Below are 20,314 nucleotides of genomic sequence, written 5' to 3'. Positions count from 1 at the left end.
CTTGCAGAGAAAAGTTAGAGACTAAATGTCATTATTTTAATTTTCCTAGTGCCAGGTTCTTGGGAAAACATGAATAAAAAAATATATATATATATACCTCCTTTGAAATTGTTCTTCCAGAAAAAAAAAAAAAAAAAACACACACACACAACGAGACAAGAAGATCTTAAACTTTGGAGCTTGATACATTTGTCAAAATAATTAACCTGCAGTAAAGTCCTTTTTCGAGCTAAAATGTACTTAACATCAGTTACCCGAAATTTTAATTAGTAATTAGGACTGTTATATATCTATGTGTATATATATATTTTAACATCAGTACCTAATTAGTAATTAGGTACTGCTTGTGCATGCATGATTTCTGACAGAAACCTACATGCGTTCTGGTAAAATTGTTTCAATGTTTTTTTTTTTTTTTTCCTTCTCAAATGCATAGTAAAGAGGATTTAGGCTAGACTAGAGAAGTTTATTTTTGGAATAAAGATTTTTTTTTATAGACTGGAATAGGGTAGGATTAAAGACATAATTTTAGGAATAGACACGAGTGTAATTCTAGCTTACCAAAGCTATGATATCATATAAACTTTGATAATAGAAAAGAGAGAAGTAGAAATGAAATGGTATTGAATTGATTGTTGTATTTGGATTACATGTACAATCACCTATAACCTATTTATATATAGAGTATGATTAATCCTAATGCTTAATTAACAACTGCTAGTACACACTATAACAGAAGGCTAATAGAAAGGTTGTTACAACAGATTAGTGCTAACTAACTAATGTTTGTTACAGTAATTGTTCCTCTCAACTAACACTAATCTAGTGTTTCAACTAATCACTAATTTGGTCCTGTGTGCCTTCACTGGACGGCTCCATTATCATTCTATTAGATATCATTCGTGTTGGCACATTAATGTCAGTTTCTGTAAAAAAACAGTCGCATATAATTAGTAGTGATAAATCTATAAATAATGTGGATATATTTTAATATAACCTTGACTGATAGTGCATGTAACTATTTTAGCATAAATTAATCAAGAAACCTTACGCTGGAATATAGTGTCTGATGATTGCGAAAATTCATAAATTAATTTCCTGTAGGGACTTAAAACTAATGGTCCATGTATTGAAATATTAATTAATTATTTGTTGCTTCTGGTTATAAATCATTTTCAATGATAGTTGTAATTAGGGGCGGAAGGTAAGTCTATCAAGGGGTGGCTAAGCCACCCCCAACAATTTCATTTTTTTTTTGTCAAGTATATAAAAATTAAACTAAAACTTCTATTTTATATATATTAGCTACCCCTATAATAATACAAAATAATCAAAGGGATTGAATATAGGATACTATATTTTTTCATTTGCTAATTTTTCCAATAGTAAAACAGAAAAAAGAAACTAAAAAAAAGGAAAAAAAACCATACCTATTACAATATTATCTTCATTAAGCATTTTGGAGAGGTCACCTTAACCATTTTAGAAGGTATTATTGATTGTACTGGAAAACAAGAAAATTATTGGAGAGAAAAAAAAATCAAAATTATAAAGGTGAAATTTAAATTGATGTGAAGAACGTAATATCTTTTTTCCTTTGATATTAGAGTTTGTTTCTTATTTATCGACTATTTACAAATTTTTAAATTGTTGTTCATTGTAACTTTTAGATAAAGGCTAATTTTAATATTTTATTTTCATACAAGATTGTCTATTATATTTTTATTTATTTTTTTAAAATAAATAAATTATGATAAAAATGTTCTGTATGGAATTATAGAAGAGATTATTGAAATTATGTATCTAATTTAAATCCAAATAAAATTATCTTTAAAAGAAAGATCTCAGGTTCTTATTGTAAGGTAAATGAAAGCAAATAATGAAGAAACAATACTATCTTGTGTGATATAAAATTGGGTTTATATAGAAGTATTTTAAATATGATATTTATTTTGATCAACCCCTATAGTTGAACTTGTAATGTACAGAAAATATATTTCTGCAGTTAGTATATGTTGTAGTATCACATGAACAACATTAATTGCTCTATGCCTTGTCTTCTACGACTTTGTATAATTAGTTAATTTTAATATTTTAAGTTCCATTTTTTTGTTTGTTATCAATATATAGAATGATTCTAACTATTATCTATAAATTTTTTGGTCTATTTTTCGTCCACAACATAATTTTTTTCACTTTAAATGAATAAGATCTGTCCTTTTTCAAGTAAACTATATATGCCTTGTTGATCCACCAACGAAATTTCAGATTGAAAATAAACCCTCCGGTCAAATATTCTTATTTTATGCATTATTATGTATTATTACATATATACGTCTACATTTATTTAGACATGTACTCGCCGTACGTACTCTCACATGCAAATTATATTATTTTTCTAATTTATCATGATTTCTTTCTAATTTTTAAATATTGTTAGTGAAAATTTTGAATTGATTGATAATTAATTGGCCTGTCTTTATTTCTTTCTATTTTTTATATCATTTTAGGAATGTTATTTGTCATTTAATATGTCAATTTGTTTGAGATTTTTTGTATGAAAATATGTCAAAAAGATAAAATATATAAATATTATTTACATGTAAATATCATTTAATATGTCATTTAAGTAATGTTATTTGTCATTTAGTCTAAATTGTTTATGAAAATAGAGGAGCATTCAAATGTCTCCATTTTTTGTATCTCCATCATGCCTCAATTTTTAAAAACTGTAATAACTCAAAATTGAAAACTTAAAAGTCAAAATAAATCGTTGGATATGATCTACATCATTTTATCTATGCAGGTGTAAAAAATTATGACATTTCAACTTTATTTTTGTTGTCATCAAGAGCTTGTAAAAACGTACTAATGTGAATAATTTCTAGATGTTGATTTTTCAACTTATTGATTCACATAAAAACAAAACCAAAATGTGATAATTATTTATGAGCACATAGATAAAATAATATAGCTCACATCTAACATTTATGATTTAACATTTTAAAAATGGAGGCATGATAGAGGCATAAAAAATAAAGACATTTGAATCCTCTTCATGAAAATATATCACTTTGTATGAGATTATTTTTGTTCTCTTATAATATATTCTCGTTGCAACACACATATACAATACTAGTAACTAATTTATTGAACTACTTAGGTCGAAGAAGTGCTTTCTCAAGTAATTTATCCGGATTATATATGTATGTATGTATATATATATATATATATATATATATATATATATAGAGTAGAACTAGGGTGCTCTTAAGCTTACCAAAGTTTTGGTAAGCTTAACTCTAAAACTCATCAAATCGATTTTAAATGACGAATCCGAACCGTTGAAACCCGCCTACCTTACGTGTGATGCATCTACATGTGAAATTTTTAAACATTCGAATTAATTTAGTATAAAGTGAAGCGGTCAAAAATGTTCAAAAAATGAATGCACTAAAATTAATTTATTAACCTTCTAATTTTGACCGCTTAACTTTATACTAAATTAATTCGAATGTTTAAAAATTTCACATGTAGATGCATCACACGTAAGGTAGGCGGATTTCAACGGTTCGGATTTGTCATTTGAAATCGATTTTATGAGTTTTAGAGTTAAGCTCACCAAAACTTTGGTAAGCTTAAGAGCACCCTAGTTCTACTCTCTCTCTCTATATATATATAGATAGATAGATAGGCTAATATCAAAACGTTTGCACCACGCCTCCCGTGCAACCAAGTCATTTTCCGATTTTTAAAGTCCAAATGATAAATCTAAACCGTTAGATGTGTTCTCCATATTAAAATGTGCTTGGAGACCAAATTTTACATTTTTTGGAATTTTTTTACTATTTATTAAGCCACTTTGAAAATCGCTGATCCAACAGTGGCTTCTGATTTTACTGTTCCAAACAGCCACCGTTGGATCAGCGATTTTCAAAGTGGCTTAATAAATAGTAAAAAAATTCCAAAAAATGTAAAATTTGGTCTCCAAGCACATTTTAATATGGAGAACACATCTAACGGTTTAGATTTATCATTTGGACTTTAAAAATTAGAAAATGAATCAGTTGCACGGGAGGCGTGGTGCAAACGTTTTGATATTAGCCATTCTCTCTCTCTCTCTCTTTATATATATATATATATATATATATATATTGTATTTGACAAGGAAAAGTTGAGAAATAGGACAATAATGATCTAATCACACGATGCATATATAAAAATCCAAACTTACAACAAAATTATTCATAGAAGTATATAGCACAAAGAATTATTTGATCTGAATTTTCTTGATTTACAAATTTTATTGAATTTCAAAGTCCTCTTAATAAATTGTTGGATTAATTTCAACAACAGAAGGTACATGTGGCTGTCTTGACAATGGAAATAAAATATTGGTACTCAAAAGAACTTTGCATGTGGCATTAATTAATCATGTCTTTGTCTTTCAAGATATTATAAATTAATTTGGGTAGCTTAAAAATTAAATGATGTACTTTATATAGATGCATGCATGTGATTTGAAATATACCAAACAGTCGCATATTCAAATAATATGAAACCTGAATGGTCAGTAACACAGTATTCTTTTTAAAGAATCAAGTACTGGCAATCTAGCATGTTTTTCCTTTTCTTTCCTTTTCTTTTTTTGGATGAAAGTGGAATGATATCCATCAATTTTCACTGAAACCATAAAAAGTGTTACTGGTATCATTACGAATGACAAACAAAAGATACAAATCTATAGCATATTTTGACACAGGTTCGGGTAAATATATTGACAGAGCTATTTTGACTTCACACAGACACAGTGGACGACCAATAGAGAACGAAAAATTATACAACTGATAGCGCTGTATGGAGCTGAAATAGCTTTACCAATATCTTTACCCGATAAGATCCGGCCCAAATAGGCGCGGAGCTTTTTCTAAGTCTGATGAACAATAAAAAAAAATTGGAAAGAACAGAAATAAATCAATGATTCAAATCTTGACAAAAACAATTGTGTCTGCTGCACTGACAAACACCACAGAGATTAAGTTGGTACAATGTAATTAAGAAAGACAACAATTCCAAGCATATAGATCATTGCTTCTGAGCTACATTTTTGGCATTTAATTTGTAATTATATATGTACTTTGCATCATCATAGAATTTATTGTAGTATGTCCATTTAGTTTGAATGTGAGCTTGCTCACCATTATTATATGGAATAATTCATAGAGTAGGGTTAAAATGCACCATTGGTTTTGTGCTCCAACCACACGCCATGTCTATATCTCCGTTCACAAAGTTCAAACAGTCGATCCGAACCGCTCAACATGATCTCTATATTAAAATATGCTTAGAGATCAAATTTTACTATTTTTTTAGATAGATACAAAATCACTGTATCTGAACCATCAAAAGACAGTGATTTTGTACCTATCTAAACAAATAATAAAAAAATTCCAAAAAATATAAAATTTGGTCTCTAAGCACATTTTAATATGGAGATCATGTTGAGCGGTTTGGATCGACTATTTGAACTTTGTAAATAGAGATAGAGACGTGGAGTATGGTTGGAGCACAAAACCAATGATGCATTTTAACCCTACTCTAATTCATATTATAATAAGAAAGTCTTCCTAAAAATGAAGGATTTGTTTGGGCTATATTTGATTTTGATAATCTATGAGAAATATGACACTATGATAACACCCGGTCGTGTTCCTTTCTTCGCTTCCTGTTCCCTTCTTCTGTGCGAGTGGTTTCTAGAGCACATCCTAAAGGTCCGAAGGAGGGTGCAGAGGCCAGGAGAGATGTGTATCATCTTTGTATCGCACTGTGAGATCCATTACTTTACGGCTTCAGATTAACTAAAAAACGGTGTCTATTCGAAATATCGCAGAGCCAATATTATTTGTGCTTTGAGATTCGTGAAAAGTTAAAAAAAAACAATCCGGATTATCTCACTCTACATAACAGTGCCTCTGTAGTAATACAAAGGATACGAATTCAGCCGGGAGGGGTTTATGCTAGTTTATATTCCTCTCTACAAGTAGCCATTTTTTCCAGTTAACGATATTGTACTAGTTATAGTGGACACTTTGTAAATATTTTTCATTTATTAATATATTTGTGAATGGGCATCGATAGTTAACACGCCTTAATAACTCCACTAATTAACAAAGAAAAGAAAAAAAATAAGTATTTAAGCCTAAACTAACAAATAACCAATGACAACCAAAACAAAAGAGATGAAAATAAGCTGGTAAACAAAAGAGATGAAGCCAAAAACAAGACAGTACTTCATTTAATAATATGCACAAAGTTTTTACCCAAACCCAAAAAATGGAAAATGAGAGTACAAAAGAGAAGTGAAAATATTAAAGAAATAGAAAAAATTCAAAACTGCCAACATATTAAAATAGAAATTGTCATAATCAACAATTAAATGACAGACACATACAGTACCATGCTAATCACAAAAAAGAGTTCAGTGCATACTATTCAACACTGAGATTCATAAGTCAAGCTAGTGCATCAAATAATTTGGATTTGTTAAATTTCACAAATTTTATTGCTTTTTTGTCAATCTATTAGTATTTATATTTATTCATAATGCTAATTATATATTAATCTATGAGTACAGATTTGTCAATTTAGTTCTATCTTAATATAAATATTTAAACTTATTAGTATCTATGTATAAATTTATTTCTAGTTGCATGTTAATCTACATTACTTATAAACAAAAAGAAGCTTGAGAAAGGCAATTTGACCATTCGAAGTATATAGAAAATGCAACATAAATAATTACACAAGCGAAACAAGAGAGCCATATTTGAAATCCTGGCAAGCACTGAGGAAGCTAATATTGACAACAGTTAGCACATCTCATATTAGATATTACAACTAGCAATAGAGAAGAAATTCATATTTTTATACGCTACTCACAACAGTAAACTAGTTCAAAACAAAGCATCCAAAGTCCTGTAGCTAATAAAGAAGCACTTACATAACTTGCAACGAAAGACCCATCTAACATGCAAAAGTTATGTGGGCCACCACTCACAGCACAGCAGCACCCAATCCAGATTTATACACCGTCAAAAACACCTTCGCAGCAGCATCAACACTCCCCGAATCAACTGCTACGGCACCAACTACACCTCTCAGAGCAGTACATATAACAGATGGAGTGGAGGCATCAGTCCCAGAGGCAACACGAACGATCGCACCGATCCCGAGACGTTTACCAGCAGTGGCGCAAGTAGAGAGGCGGGAGGCATCAGCAACAGCAGAGGAGATTGACGAGGCCGAGGCGTCAGCATTGATGGAAAGAAGACGGAGCGAAGCAGCAGCCTCAGCAGAGCTGAGGCCGAGGATGCTCAGTGCCCGGTTGTTCTCCTGCGAGTAGGATGGATGGGTCAATGCTTGTTTTAACAGGTCGATTGTTTTGAACTGGTACCTGTAAAATGGTGATTGTGAACAAAACAAAAGTTATATAATATAAAATTTCCAAAGATAATTATTCTGGCCTAGTTGGATGTACTGTCAACCCATTTTCATTTGATATATGAAAAAAAATATTCAGAAGATTGAGATAGCGCACCCAATTTGAATTACATTATGCACTACTCGCAAAATCAAGTAATTACATCATCAAATTATATATAAGCAAACAAGTCATTGGTTCAGTAGAAGTTCCTACTTTTAACATAAAACCCTTTTTTTACAAAGTACCAAAACCCTAATTGGATGTAATGTTCAACCCCTTTTTCATTTGATATATGAAAAAAATATTCAGAAGATTGAGATGGTATACCCAGTTTAAATTACATTATGCACTACTGGCCCAATAAGAAATTAATAATTACATCATCAAATTATATATAGGCAAACAAGTCATTATTTCAGTAGAAATTCCTAATTTTAACATAAAACCCTCTGTCAAAGTGCCAAAACCCTAGTTTTTGTAATGTTCAACCATTTTCATTTGATATATGAAAAAAATATTCAGAAGATTGAGAGAGCACACCCAATTTTTGAATTACATTATGCACTACTGGCAAAATCAAGTAATTACATCATCAAATTTTATATAAGCATGCAAGTCATTGTTTTAGTAGAAGTTCCTAATTTTAACATAAAACCTTTGTCAAAGTGCCAAAACCCTAATTTTTGTAATGTTCGACCATTTTCATTTGATATATGAAAACAACATTAGGTAGATTGAGAGAGCATACCCAATTTGAATTACATTATGCACTACTGGCAAAATCAACTAATAACATCATCAAATTATATATAAGCATACAAGTCAATTGTTTTAGTAGAAGTTTCTAATTTTAACATAAAACCCTTTTCCAAAGTACCAAAACCCTAATTGAATGTACTATTCCACCCATTTTAATTTGATATATGAAAAACAAATAGTCAAAAAATTGAGATATTATACCCAATTTGCTTCTGGAGGGTTTCAAGTGCAGCTGCGAAGGAAGAAGAAGAAGAAGAAGAAGAGAAATCAATTGATGATCCATAGGCCTGATACAAGAGCAGCAACAAATTAATTTATTTACAACATTAAAATTTAATGATAAAGATTAACAAAGTTCAGAGCTTGTGCGTGGTAAATAGCGCTACCGATTGATTGCGATCTAGAGAGAGAAGAAAGAAGCACAAAAGTGTGAGAGCGAGACGAAGAGGAAAGAGGAGCGGCATTGCTGTTGGCGTAGAAAGTAAGTCTGGAATGGTAAAGTTTCTGAGGGGAAACTGGACGAGGCTTTGTTGATGCTTTGTTTGTCCATTTTTTTATTTTTAGAAATTAAAAAATAAAATTATTCAAAAAAGGATGATTATATATATATTTCAATGGTGCAGAAATTTACTGAAATCAGCGGTTTTCAAACCAGCTTAATATATAGTAAAAAAATTCCAAAAAATGTAAAATTTGGTCTCCAAGTAGATTATAATATAGATTAAACATCTAACGATTTGGATTTGTTGTTTGGACATCACACGGCTAAATATAGCCCCGGCAGCACCTCTGCTGAAATGCTGCCAGCAGCAATTTAGACAGACCCTATATATATATATATATATATAGAGTGGCTAATATCAAAACGTTTGCACCAACCCTCCCGTGCAACCGAGTGGGTTTCCGATTTTTAAAATCCAAATGATAAATCTGAACCGTTAGATGTGTTCTACATATTAAAATCTACTTGGAGACCAAATTTTACATTTTTTGGAATTTTTTTACTATTTATTAAGACACTTTGAAAATTGCTGATCCAACAGTGGCTGTTTGGAACAGTAAAATCAGAAGCCACCGTTGGATCAGCGATTTTCAAAGTTGCTTAATAAATAGTAAAAAAAATCCAGAAAATGTAAAATTTGGTCTCCAAGTAGATTTTAATATGTAGAACACATCTAACGGTTCAGATTTATCATTTGAACTTTAAAAATCAGAAACCCACTCGGTTGCACAGGAGGGTTGGTGCAAACGTTTTGATATTAGCCACTCTCTCTATATATATATATATATATATATATATATATATTATGTGACTGATTAAATAATTCGGTCTAATTAGTTTTTCCATTTATCATACCAATAACTACACAATATGAAAAATTAATAGAATTAGATCAATATTATAAAATGGTGAAACACATGCTGAAATTTACAAAAATTATTATAACTTAATCATTAATTCGGTCACAAAAAACACCCTCTAACTCTAAGACTTAACAAATATGGTTCAGTCTATTTATAAGGATCGAAAAAAAAAAACATTATTGTTTCCGTTAATATTTTTTTTTAGTTTCTGAAAAAAAATGGAGGGCTTTTTATGTCGGTCCACACTGGATTTAAATCTGCTGAAATCCCAGATGTATCAGTAACCCTGAAATATCTGGAATTCCGAATCCAACCGTTGAACCGTTTTCGAGATGCATGCACAGAAAAAACTAGCTGTTCTGAGATGCGTGCACAGAAAAAATTGGACGGTTGGCTTTGAAATTCCAGAGATTTCAATTGATGCATCTAGAATTTCAACTGATTTGAATCCGTCCAAACTGGGTGGGGCTTTGTTTGTCGTCCTAGTGAACTTTTGAAGTTATGATAATTAATTTTAAATTTATTTTGATAATTACTTTATCTAAATTTTTCATTTGTGATCAACAATTTGCGACAATTAAATTCATTTATTACTGTCAACAGTATAATTACAAATTATAGAAATATATTTAGAACATATATAACTGTGTTAGTAATTTTTTATTTATTTGAAGCAAAATAGACATTCTAATATTTCAAAAGAAAATTAAACTAATAACATATATAACTACATTTGTTATTGCATTTTTGTATGATAAAATGCATTATACAAAGCGTTATACTAAGGTGTTTTCCGTTCAAAAATATTGATTAAAATAATTAATAGCATCATTTGAGGTTGATATTATTATAGCACCATGTTTTAAAAAATATTATCTGACAGCTATTTTGAAAAACCATGTAAAAATATCAGACAAACACACATCTTGAAGTTGTCTAGCGCTAATCGTGATGCGGAGCAGATGACTATGACCAAAATATGCTATCACAATTAAGGTGTACTCTAAATACTAAGTTCAACAGTAGCATTACATTACATATCCATAATTGGATTCATTTTATATTATCACTACAAGTTAAAGAAAAATAACCCTCTACTAAAGTACAAATACATCTTTTGTCAAAACTATAAAAGTTTTTAGTACCTCATCTGGTTTCTCCTAGCACGCACACCATACGGGTCGTAAAACGGGTCACCATAGTTAATGGGCCTTATATCCATAGATCCTCTTTGGTTCGACTCTTGTACCGCCCCAAATACCACCTCATTGGTAGTTTCATAACAAGTTTGTGGGCCCGATGCATACTGCCTGTGCCGTTGCACGTACTGCCTCTGAGGTAAGTCCATTTCCCTGGAAACAGACCTCCCCCCTTTTACCCGGTGTAGTTTTGCCGGGTTCTCAGGCAGGAAAGTGTAGGTTTTGCGTGGATCAGGTATGCGAGATGTGAGTCTGGAATTGGTACCAATAGCATGGTTGGCTTGTGTTAAAATTGGTTGCGGGTCGGGTTTTCTTCTTCTAAAAGCTGATAAGATGGAGCCGAGGATTGGTAAAAAAGTGGGACCCGCATCCATATTAGTTGGTGTGTGCTTTGTCTCTGTTACAGTGTAGAGCGGCGGGGCAGTTTGCTCCTGTTTCTTAGGTTTGGTCTCTGCAGGAAATGGAAGCAGAGGAGGCCCTTGTGAGGACCTATGGGGATGGTGGTACGGCTGGTACGGGTTTGGTGAGGAAATTTCCTTTGTAGTAACTGCCTCCTGAAATAATATTTTAATTACAAAAATTTCATAGGTTTCATATTTGTTATATCTTTTCTATTTGTACATCACTATCTTTGATGGTTTGGAAGTGCTCATTGAGAAAAAAAGTAGATGAAAGATGAATAAGCATACAGTTGTTCCTATTTTTCTGTGCAGAAAGCCAAGCACATATCCAAATATAATCGAAGCCACAACAATCGCCCCTCCTGAAATGCCAAATATCAATTAAGCCATTTTATAGAAAAGGCAGACTTGGTGCAAGGATAACGGCACCAACTCACAACAGATATCAATCTTTTGCTTAATTCGTTACTAGATATCAAGGTCAACTCAATCAAACCCAGGTTTCTATGGAGTCTGTATCCTCTGAGATATTTCAAACTTTTCAGTTTATCTAAAGCCGGGCCAAACTTTTTTCGGTGCCAATTCAGAATGCAAGGGACCAGTATTATTGTGTTTTGAGATTCGTGCAGAAAGAACTTGAACAGTTCAGATTTTCCACAGATCAACTCAAAGTTTGATATATCTCAGGGGATGCGAATTTGTTTCTGTAGGCATGGTTGGATAAAGGTTTCACCTATATCTGACCCAACTCAGAAGGACAGATGCATCAATTAATCAACACATACTATATGTATTAAAAATGAGAATAAATATATTTCAAGCTCTCATAATATCCCTTAAAGATAATAAAATGAGCACAAATGGCACTTGTCTTCTTCTCAGAAAAAGCTCATATTGGATTTTCTATTTTTTTTTTCTTTTTGATCTGACGAGCACAAGACTGAAATCCTTGAAACGTAAAAACTTAACATTACCTATCGGGATGTAGTCGGGACCATACTGAAAAGCACAATCATCATCGCTGAGAGGGATCTCACGAATGGCCTGGTTTCCCCGATCTATTACCAGAAGAGAACAGCTGCCACTGATGTAAACAACTTCAAAATCATTTGAGAGTTTTGCATCTTCACTCGGCCCATCCATGTGTCCTCCCATGCTCCACTTTCCCCCAGCTATAGTTGTTATCCCTTTAAAAATACACAACTTATGTTGGTGTGGGGCCCAATGAGTTCAATACTTGGCATCAAAGAAGGAAAAAAAAAGTGAGCATATTTTCATCCACCGAATATCCTTTCCCGAACTGGTGCTTTTGTACTTTTTGATTTAGATATGCAATCTGGCTTTCTTTACACTTATTGCACCTATAGTATAGTTTTGATGTAGTATATACCTCTTATATTTGGTATGAACATTTTAGTTTGCATACTTTTTACTGCAGTGCAGCTTTTGCAATTAACTTGATGCCTTTTTTATTTAGTATTTAGCAGCCCAGGGTACAACTTCGGAGAGAGCAAGAGCTCATAGTTTCACTCAGATGTTGTTACAATTGGTTAACTCACACTGGTACTAAAACAAAACATAGCATAATAATTTTCAGTTCATGTTTTGCAGTAAGTTAATAAGGTGCAAGAATAAATAAAGGTATGGGTGAAATTTTGTTTTGCTTTTATGTTATACATAAAAAATTCGGCAAAAGAGAGGTGGCCTTTTGTGGCAACGGACCATCATAAAGTTTCAGTATTAAGAAAATAAGGAGTTACCAAGATCGCTAATTTTCCTGATTGCTCTATTCATTGTATCAGCAATGTAGATATTGCCTCTATCATCAACAGTAAAACTTTTGGGATGGTTCATTCGAGCTTCTCTTAGCCTTCCATCAACATGCCCAGTGTTTCCCTCTGCTGAACCCGCAAGTAGCTTTGGTCTGCTATCTGCCATTCCCATAAAAAAATTCACCAAATTAAAGATGTAATCCTTCAAAAAAAATTCATCAAATTAAGATAAATTAAATAAGGAAAACCTTATGAAAACAAACTTGAACAAAAAAAGAACTCTTATCATACAAGCTTATTTCATTTGAAACTAGATTAACCTAACTGTATAACATTTACGCATTTGCTTTATTGAAAACAGCAGAAAAATAATAGTAATAATAAAAAATGAGCAAGGTGAAAATGTGCAAGTTTAAAGAATATTCACTGTTTATGTCAAATGACTTAAAAAAAAAAAAGCAACATATCAGCAGGCAAAACACAAAGTTGAGAGCATACATCTAGAGAGAGGTGGTGAGATCCTATAAATGTTGCTATTTGCTGAGTCAAGAACAAGAAGTTCTCCGTCTGGAGACATGCTGACAGAGTACGGTTCAATCCCTGCCTTATTTCCATCGAATACTGTCTCAACACTATAACCACCCTCAAATCTCATCCCTGTTTTCCCTGAAACCACTACAAAAGAACTAAAAGTAAATATCATATTTACAAGATTGCATCTATTTGTGACTGAAGCTATGTGATTGAGAGGGGGAATAAAAAACACTTATTTTTTTGCAATTTGCAAAATACATCCATAAATTATAAATGAACTCTAGAAAGGAAGTGTATGCCACTTGCTGTTGACAATTATTTAAACCATTTTAAATTTTAGAAGAGTATTGATAGGGTAATGTAGGGTATATCCAACTTTTATATACATCCACTGATATCTTGAAAAATGTTGTTCAAATTAGAAAATTAAAATCGTAGATTTATTTTTAGGTCATAAATAGCATGTGTTTGAGTTTGGACCTGTTGGAAGTCATTTAGTCTTCAATCAAAAATTATAATTTTTAACAGTAGTGTCTTAATGGCTCTAAGATGACCAATAAAAATTCCAAATTGATTTAAATTGAATACAATTGGAAACACATCTACAATTTTACTTCTTTTAATTTGAGCAATAGTCATGGTAACTTCTTCAGTAAAAGGCACTTCTAATTTTCCAAACATTATTTTATCAATTTGTACTATAATTTACCTTTTACTGTTAAAAAACAGCAAAATGTATGTTTCAGTAAATATGGAGGAGCTTATCTACAAATTTAAAAAAAATAAATAAAAGTGTTTTACTGGTAAATTACACACTAATCTCTAAAATTGAGATCTAAACCTTGTTTGTAACCCATTTGATTGGGATTAGATCACATTTCCACACTCAAACAAATTGATTAAAAGAAAAACAAAGAGCGTTGCCTCCGCTTACCGCCGCCCTTGGTCGGTGGAGCAAGTGACCACAGCCTTCTCCACAATGCATAGAAAATCTCTGACAAAAATCCTCTCACAACTCCTGCCACACAATTTTCACAGCGATCGGGAGAATTTAGTAAGAAGCAAGTAAATTAACACTTGAAAAATCAAATGTAGGTACTCACTTGTAGGAGAGAAAGCGGAAGCTGTGCAAAATCCACCGAGTAGAGCTACTAAGAATAACACCGCTACGGCTTTGCTCTTCTCCATCTCTCTCTTCTCTCTCAAGTTAGAACGAAGCAAATGAAGTAAGGGCTTTGCTCTCCCGTGCTCACTGTGGTCGCTGCTTGTTTTTCTGAGCCCGCATCGTCTGCATTAACTCAAAGAGCATCTTTTGCGTTGATACATCTCAGCCGTCTAATTTTAAACGGAGCCAATCCAGCCACAGCCTATAATTCAGGGGGCTCTTTAATATTAGTGCGGATCTAGTTCACACGAAACATAAAGCAAATCGGACGGTCCAAATGCATTAACTCAAAAGATTCTTTTTTGAGTTAATTCAGAGGATACGAAATCTATTTTTCTGGGGAAACGAAGGGTTAAATATTTTAACAGAGAAGTTTTAGCTTCATCCAGCGCACGAACCATTTGCTACGCTGTTTTGATTAAATAGTCTGTAGTCTGTACGCTGTATGAACATAAGACTGCTCTGTTAAAATCTTTACCAACGTCGTTACTCGTTAACTAGTTAACGATTTAAGGTTTGAATTGTGGAGCTGTCCGATGCCCGCTCGATTTGTATTGAGATACGCGCCGACAGCTTTAAATTCAACATGATCGAGTAAGCACTAAACTTGAAGAAGATCTAACGGTTAGTAGCATATTGGACCGAATTTGGTCCGATGCTCATGGGACATGGTCTAGTTTAAGGTTTACTTTTACTTCTTGTGACAGTAAACTTAACCCTGTTTGGATGGAGAGCAGAGGAAGGAAGGGAAAGTGAAGAATAGAAGGGAATGAAATGGAATAGAAAGGAAGATTAATATATTTAATCTTTTTGTGTTTTGATGATTAATGAGAGAAAATAAATTTAATTTTTTTTTTCGTCTCATTTTTTGTTTGATTGATTAAAATTTAGAAGGTTAATGAAAAATTTGATGGCTGTTGTAGGTTTGTGATAAAAAACTTAAATGAGAATTATATCGGTAAGATATAGAGTTGGACATTTGTGTTTTTTTTTTTTTTAAATATTTGCAACAAAATCTATTTCCATCCATTACACCTCAAATTGGGAGGAAAACAGATTCTATTAATTACAATGATACAAGGTTAAACCTTTCACTTCCTGTACCCTTCACCTCCGATACAATTTTGTCAACCAAACACGACTCGACGGAAAATTTTATTTTCTTTCCATTCCCTCCCTTCCTCTACTCTCCATCCAAACAAGGTGTTAGTTACTATAGAGCGTGCTGTTGGTTTAAGGTCCCTTAAATAGGTAAATTTTGTATATGCTCTTTAAAAACTTCAAAATAGTGTATTTTTTCCTCTAAATTTTAAAATTATATATTTTTTCTTCTAAACTTCAAAAACTCACAAATTATGCATTTATTGTTTTTTTTTGTATTAAAATTCATTATAAATTTTTAAATTATCCATTTTATCTTTCATTAAAAGCATAAAAATTTTGTAGTTTGTTTAAGAAAATATCAGTCTTATATTTTATCATTTTTTAGGACAAATGGTTTATTTTTTTTATTCTGACATATATACAATGACATCTAGGTATACCCTTGTGTATGTATTAGAAGTAGATAAATGAACTATTTGTCATTGAAAACCGATCAAATATAAAACCAACATTTTTTTAAACATGCTACAATTTTTTCATGCTTTGAATAATGGTTAGAATGAGTATTTTATAAATTTATAATGAATTTAAATATAAAAGATAATAAAACGAGTGAATTTAAGAGTTTTTGAAGAGGTCAAGGCATCAAGATACCCAATTATTCAATATTCACAAATGATTGTCCCTTTTGGATTTTGAATTTGTGACCTATTACATGGAAAGCATTGTCTTTGAGAGAGAGGGGGGGTTTTTTTCCGATCACATTCTATGTGTGAGATAGGGATTTGAATAACGGTGCGATTTAAAATTGAAAAGGAAGTTGTTTATCGTTAATAACAGTTAAATTTGTATTGAATAATATTTGTGAAAAAACTGTGAACAATAGTACGTGGATGATAATCTTTTTTTTTTTTATATTTAATACTATAATAACCGGCTCAAGACATTTTTTTAGAGATTCACCCTTCCCAACTCTGAAAATTTAACTTAATTACGAGCCTCATAGAGTCTTCCGAATCTTAAGGAGAGCCGTGCATTCCTGATCTAACTAAACAAAAACATTGTGTGACCTCAGAGACAAGAGGATATCGACGGATTGGTGTTCTCACAGGTACCGTAGAGGATTGGTTTAACTTTACGGTTTGAGATTTTGAGGATTGGTTCGGATACAATTGATCCATTAATTGTAGAAGATTCCCCCGGAGCGGTGTCTTATCCTTTCTTCCTCCTGCTCGAGCCTCGAGGCTTGTGTTTGCACTCCCTCCTGCTCCTATCGCTCCGGTTTAATTCTCTTCTCTCTTGACGAGTCTGCCCAAACCCTAGACAAAAGGTACAACTCGCTCTCACTGTCTCTCTAGTTACTTGGCAGTTTGAAAACTGTGCAATATATTGATGTAGTTTAGTTATTCTCAATTCAACCAAGTTACATCTAATTGACCCTCAATTCTTCAATACATCAATACATCAACATATATATATATATATATACATATAGATATATATATATAGATATATATATATATACATATATATATATCAAGTGGTCAGCTGTTTTGGTGATCTTTAAGAGATTTCATAATTTGGCCTCTCATACTGGTGTTTGTCATGGTTGCCGTGACAAGATTGATGATAAATTTAATTTGAAATTTGAAATTGTAGGCTTGAAAACAAAAATTTGATCAATAAAAGTAAATTTATTAAACCCCATGTTCACTGTCAGCCTAATTACCCAACAACCGGAAATGACAAATTAAGTCCTTTCTTATGATTTTGTTGGTTTTCTCATTTCTCATTTTGTTTTATCACTCAGCAGCTTGGCCTTGTCTCCCTTTGTCCCTCTCTGTATTCCTTGCTAAGGCAGTAGTCGAACCTGGAAGTGAAGCTTAATCTTGAGATGAGATTTTAGAAAGAGACTCTTAACCAAATCAAATAAGACTCAATAAGGATCAGATGGTGTCAACCTTATCTCTTGCCCCCATCCTTTCTCTTTCACCTTCTGCTCCCCAATCCCCATCCCCATTTTCTTCTCGCCGAGGCCTCTGCCTTGTCTGTTATGCATTCCCCCACTCTAAATCTCAACCCAACAGAATCACAAACAATCCAAATCCACAGCGTCAGCCGCATTGGAAGAGTAAGCACGAGGAGGAGAAAAGGCGGCGCCAGAAGGCGGATGCCATTTCTGACCAAGAGGCGATTCATCGGTTTGATCAGCTGTTGGCTGCCAAGGACCTCCGTCAAATCAATCAATACCTAAAGGAATACACCAAAACCTCAAACAACCCTTACCCCACTGTCTTTTCCCTCTTCACCCGCTTAACCCAAGCTGAAGGAACTGGTCCTAATGACTATACCTATGAGATCTTGATGGAGTATTGTGCACGAAGGAACAAGGATAGCCTAATATTTGGTTTTCTGGGACGATTTCTCAAAGAGGGTCGTAGAGCTAATGCCAAGATCTTTAGTCCAATTCTCAAAGGCCTATGTTGGGAAAAAAGAACTGGTGAGGCTGCTACTATAGTTCTCTACAAAATGCCCAAGATTGGATGTATACCTAGTATAGTCTCGTATGGCATTCTTATAAATGGGTTGTGCAAGAAAGGTGAAATTGACAAGGCCATGGATATTGTAAATGTCATGATTTCCAAAGGGCATGACCTTAATGTCGTGATCTATACCACTCTTATAGATGGGCTGTGCAAGAAAGGTCAGATTGAGAATGCAATAGATTTTGTAGATGTCATGATTTCCAAAGGGTATGATCCTGATATCATGACCTACAGTTCTCTTATAGATGGGCTGTGCAAGAAAGGCGAAATTGGGAAGGCAATGGATTTTGTAGATGTCATGATTTCCAAAGGGCACGAGCCTAATGTCGTGACCTACAGTACTCTTATAGATGGCTTGTGCAAGAAAGGTGAAATTCAGAAAGCATTAGATTTTATGGATGTCATGATTTCTAAAGGGCATGAGCCTGATGTTGTTACCTACAACACACTTATAGATGGGCTGTGCAAGAAGGGTGAAATTAAGAAGGCAATGGAGTTTGTAGATGTCATGATTTCTAAAGGGCATGAGCCTGATGTTGTTACCTACAACACACTTATAGATGGGCTGTGCAAGAAGGGTGAAATTAAGAAGGCAATGGAGTTCGTAGATGTCATGATTTCCAAAGGGCATGGCCCGGATGGCGTGACCTACGGTACTCTTATAGATTGCTTGTGCAAGAAAGGTGAAACTGGAAAAGCAATAGATTTTGTAGATGTCATGATTTCCAAAGGGCATGATCCTGATATTATAACCTACAACACTCTTCTAGATGGTGTTTGCAAGAAAGGTGAAATTGAGAAGGCATTAAATTTTGTAGATGTCATGATTTCCAAAGGGTATGATCCAGATGTCGTGACCTACAATACTCTTATAGATGGTCTGTGCAAGAAAGGTGAAATTGAGAAGGCATTAGATTTTGTAGATGTCATGATTTCCAAAGGGTATGATCCTGATATCATGACCTACAGTTCTCTTATAGATGGGCTGTGCAAGAAAGGTGAAATTGGGAAGGCAATAGATTTTGTAGATCTCATGATTTCCAAAAGGCATGAGCCTGATGTTGTGACCTACAACACTCTTATAAAAGGGCTGTGCAAGAGAGGTGAAATTGAGAAGGCAATGGAGTTTGTAGATCTCATGATTTCCAAAGGGTATGACCCTAATGTCGTGACATTCAACACACTTATAAATTGGATGTGCGAGAATGGTGAAACTAATAAGGCATTAGACTTTATAGATGTCATAAAAACCAAAGGGTATGAGCCCGATGTCGTGACGTACAACACTCTTATAAAAGGGTTGTGCAAGAAAGGTGAAATTGGGAAGGCAATGGATTTTGTAGATGTCATGATTTCCAAAGGGCATGAGCCTAATGTCGTGACCTACAGTACTCTTATAGATGGCTTGTGCAAGAAAGGTGAAATTCAGAAAGCATTAGATTTTATGATTTCCAAAGGGCTCGAACTTGATGACGTGACCTATTGCACTCTCGACGAGGGGATGTGCTAGGAGGGAAATTGAATAAGCATTTTTTTTTTATTTTACATGATTTTTAAAGGCTGTGAACCTGATGTCTCGCTATGAAGGGGCCTTGCAAGGGGTGTGCAATGAAGAAAGCAATCGTTAAGGCTTGGTGATAGAACTGTCAATTCGGGAGTGGAGAAAATAGTTATTGTATTATCAAGAAAGCAATTGGATGTCGGTCCATGATTTAAGATTATTAAGATTTTTTCTTTTTTTAAGAAATTTATCGTTCTATTATTATTTGATGTTGTTCTTTGATTTAAGATTGACTTTTTGAATCAGGTATTGTCTCATTTACCTCACCTATTGAAGGAGTCCATTCAAGCCAATTGGATTTCTTTGTGACTTGAATTTACGTATTATTGATATTTTGGAAAATTGTTACATATTATTTTTCATGGTAATTAATTATGAGAGAATATCAATATTGTTTTTACAACTCGTATCACCGTATCACTATG

The 20,314-nt window shown here is 33.1% G+C and overlaps 3 protein-coding genes across 3 annotated transcripts; 1 reads left to right on the top strand and 2 right to left on the bottom strand.

Annotated features, from left to right (window-relative positions):
* Nucleotides 1-6,758: 6,758 nt before the first annotated feature.
* Nucleotides 6,759-8,835, bottom strand: NFD2 (Ribonuclease III family protein). The gene is made up of 3 exons (XM_078298136.1): nt 8,629-8,835; nt 8,444-8,529; nt 6,759-7,453 (listed from the first exon to the last, which is right to left on the bottom strand). The coding sequence occupies exons 1-3, from the start codon at nt 8,704-8,706 to the stop codon at nt 7,054-7,056; spliced, it is 564 nt and encodes a 187-aa protein (XP_078154262.1). The 5' UTR covers nt 8,707-8,835; the 3' UTR covers nt 6,759-7,053.
* Nucleotides 8,836-10,589: 1,754 nt separating this feature from the next.
* On the bottom strand, nt 10,590-14,783 carry LOC144549409 (uncharacterized). Its single transcript, XM_078298135.1, has 7 exons — nt 14,617-14,783; nt 14,448-14,531; nt 13,478-13,654; nt 12,968-13,138; nt 12,182-12,394; nt 11,496-11,569; nt 10,590-11,360 (listed from the first exon to the last, which is right to left on the bottom strand). The coding sequence occupies exons 1-7, from the start codon at nt 14,699-14,701 to the stop codon at nt 10,746-10,748; spliced, it is 1,419 nt and encodes a 472-aa protein (XP_078154261.1). The 5' UTR covers nt 14,702-14,783; the 3' UTR covers nt 10,590-10,745.
* A 2,184-nt stretch (nt 14,784-16,967) lies between these two features.
* LOC144549293 (uncharacterized) lies at nt 16,968-19,838 on the top strand. Its single transcript, XM_078298012.1, has 2 exons — nt 16,968-17,112; nt 17,593-19,838. Exon 2 carries the CDS (start codon nt 17,733-17,735, stop codon nt 19,836-19,838), a length of 2,106 nt encoding a protein of 701 aa, XP_078154138.1. The 5' UTR covers nt 16,968-17,112; nt 17,593-17,732.
* Nucleotides 19,839-20,314: the final 476 nt, after the last annotated feature.

This window comes from Carex rostrata, chromosome 35, assembly GCF_964058835.1.
Source record: "Carex rostrata chromosome 35, lpCarRost1.2, whole genome shotgun sequence".
Taxonomy (NCBI): Eukaryota; Viridiplantae; Streptophyta; class Magnoliopsida; order Poales; family Cyperaceae; genus Carex; species Carex rostrata.
The sequence above is the reverse complement of the archived record's forward strand: the minus strand, read 5'-3'. Positions and strand labels throughout refer to the sequence as shown.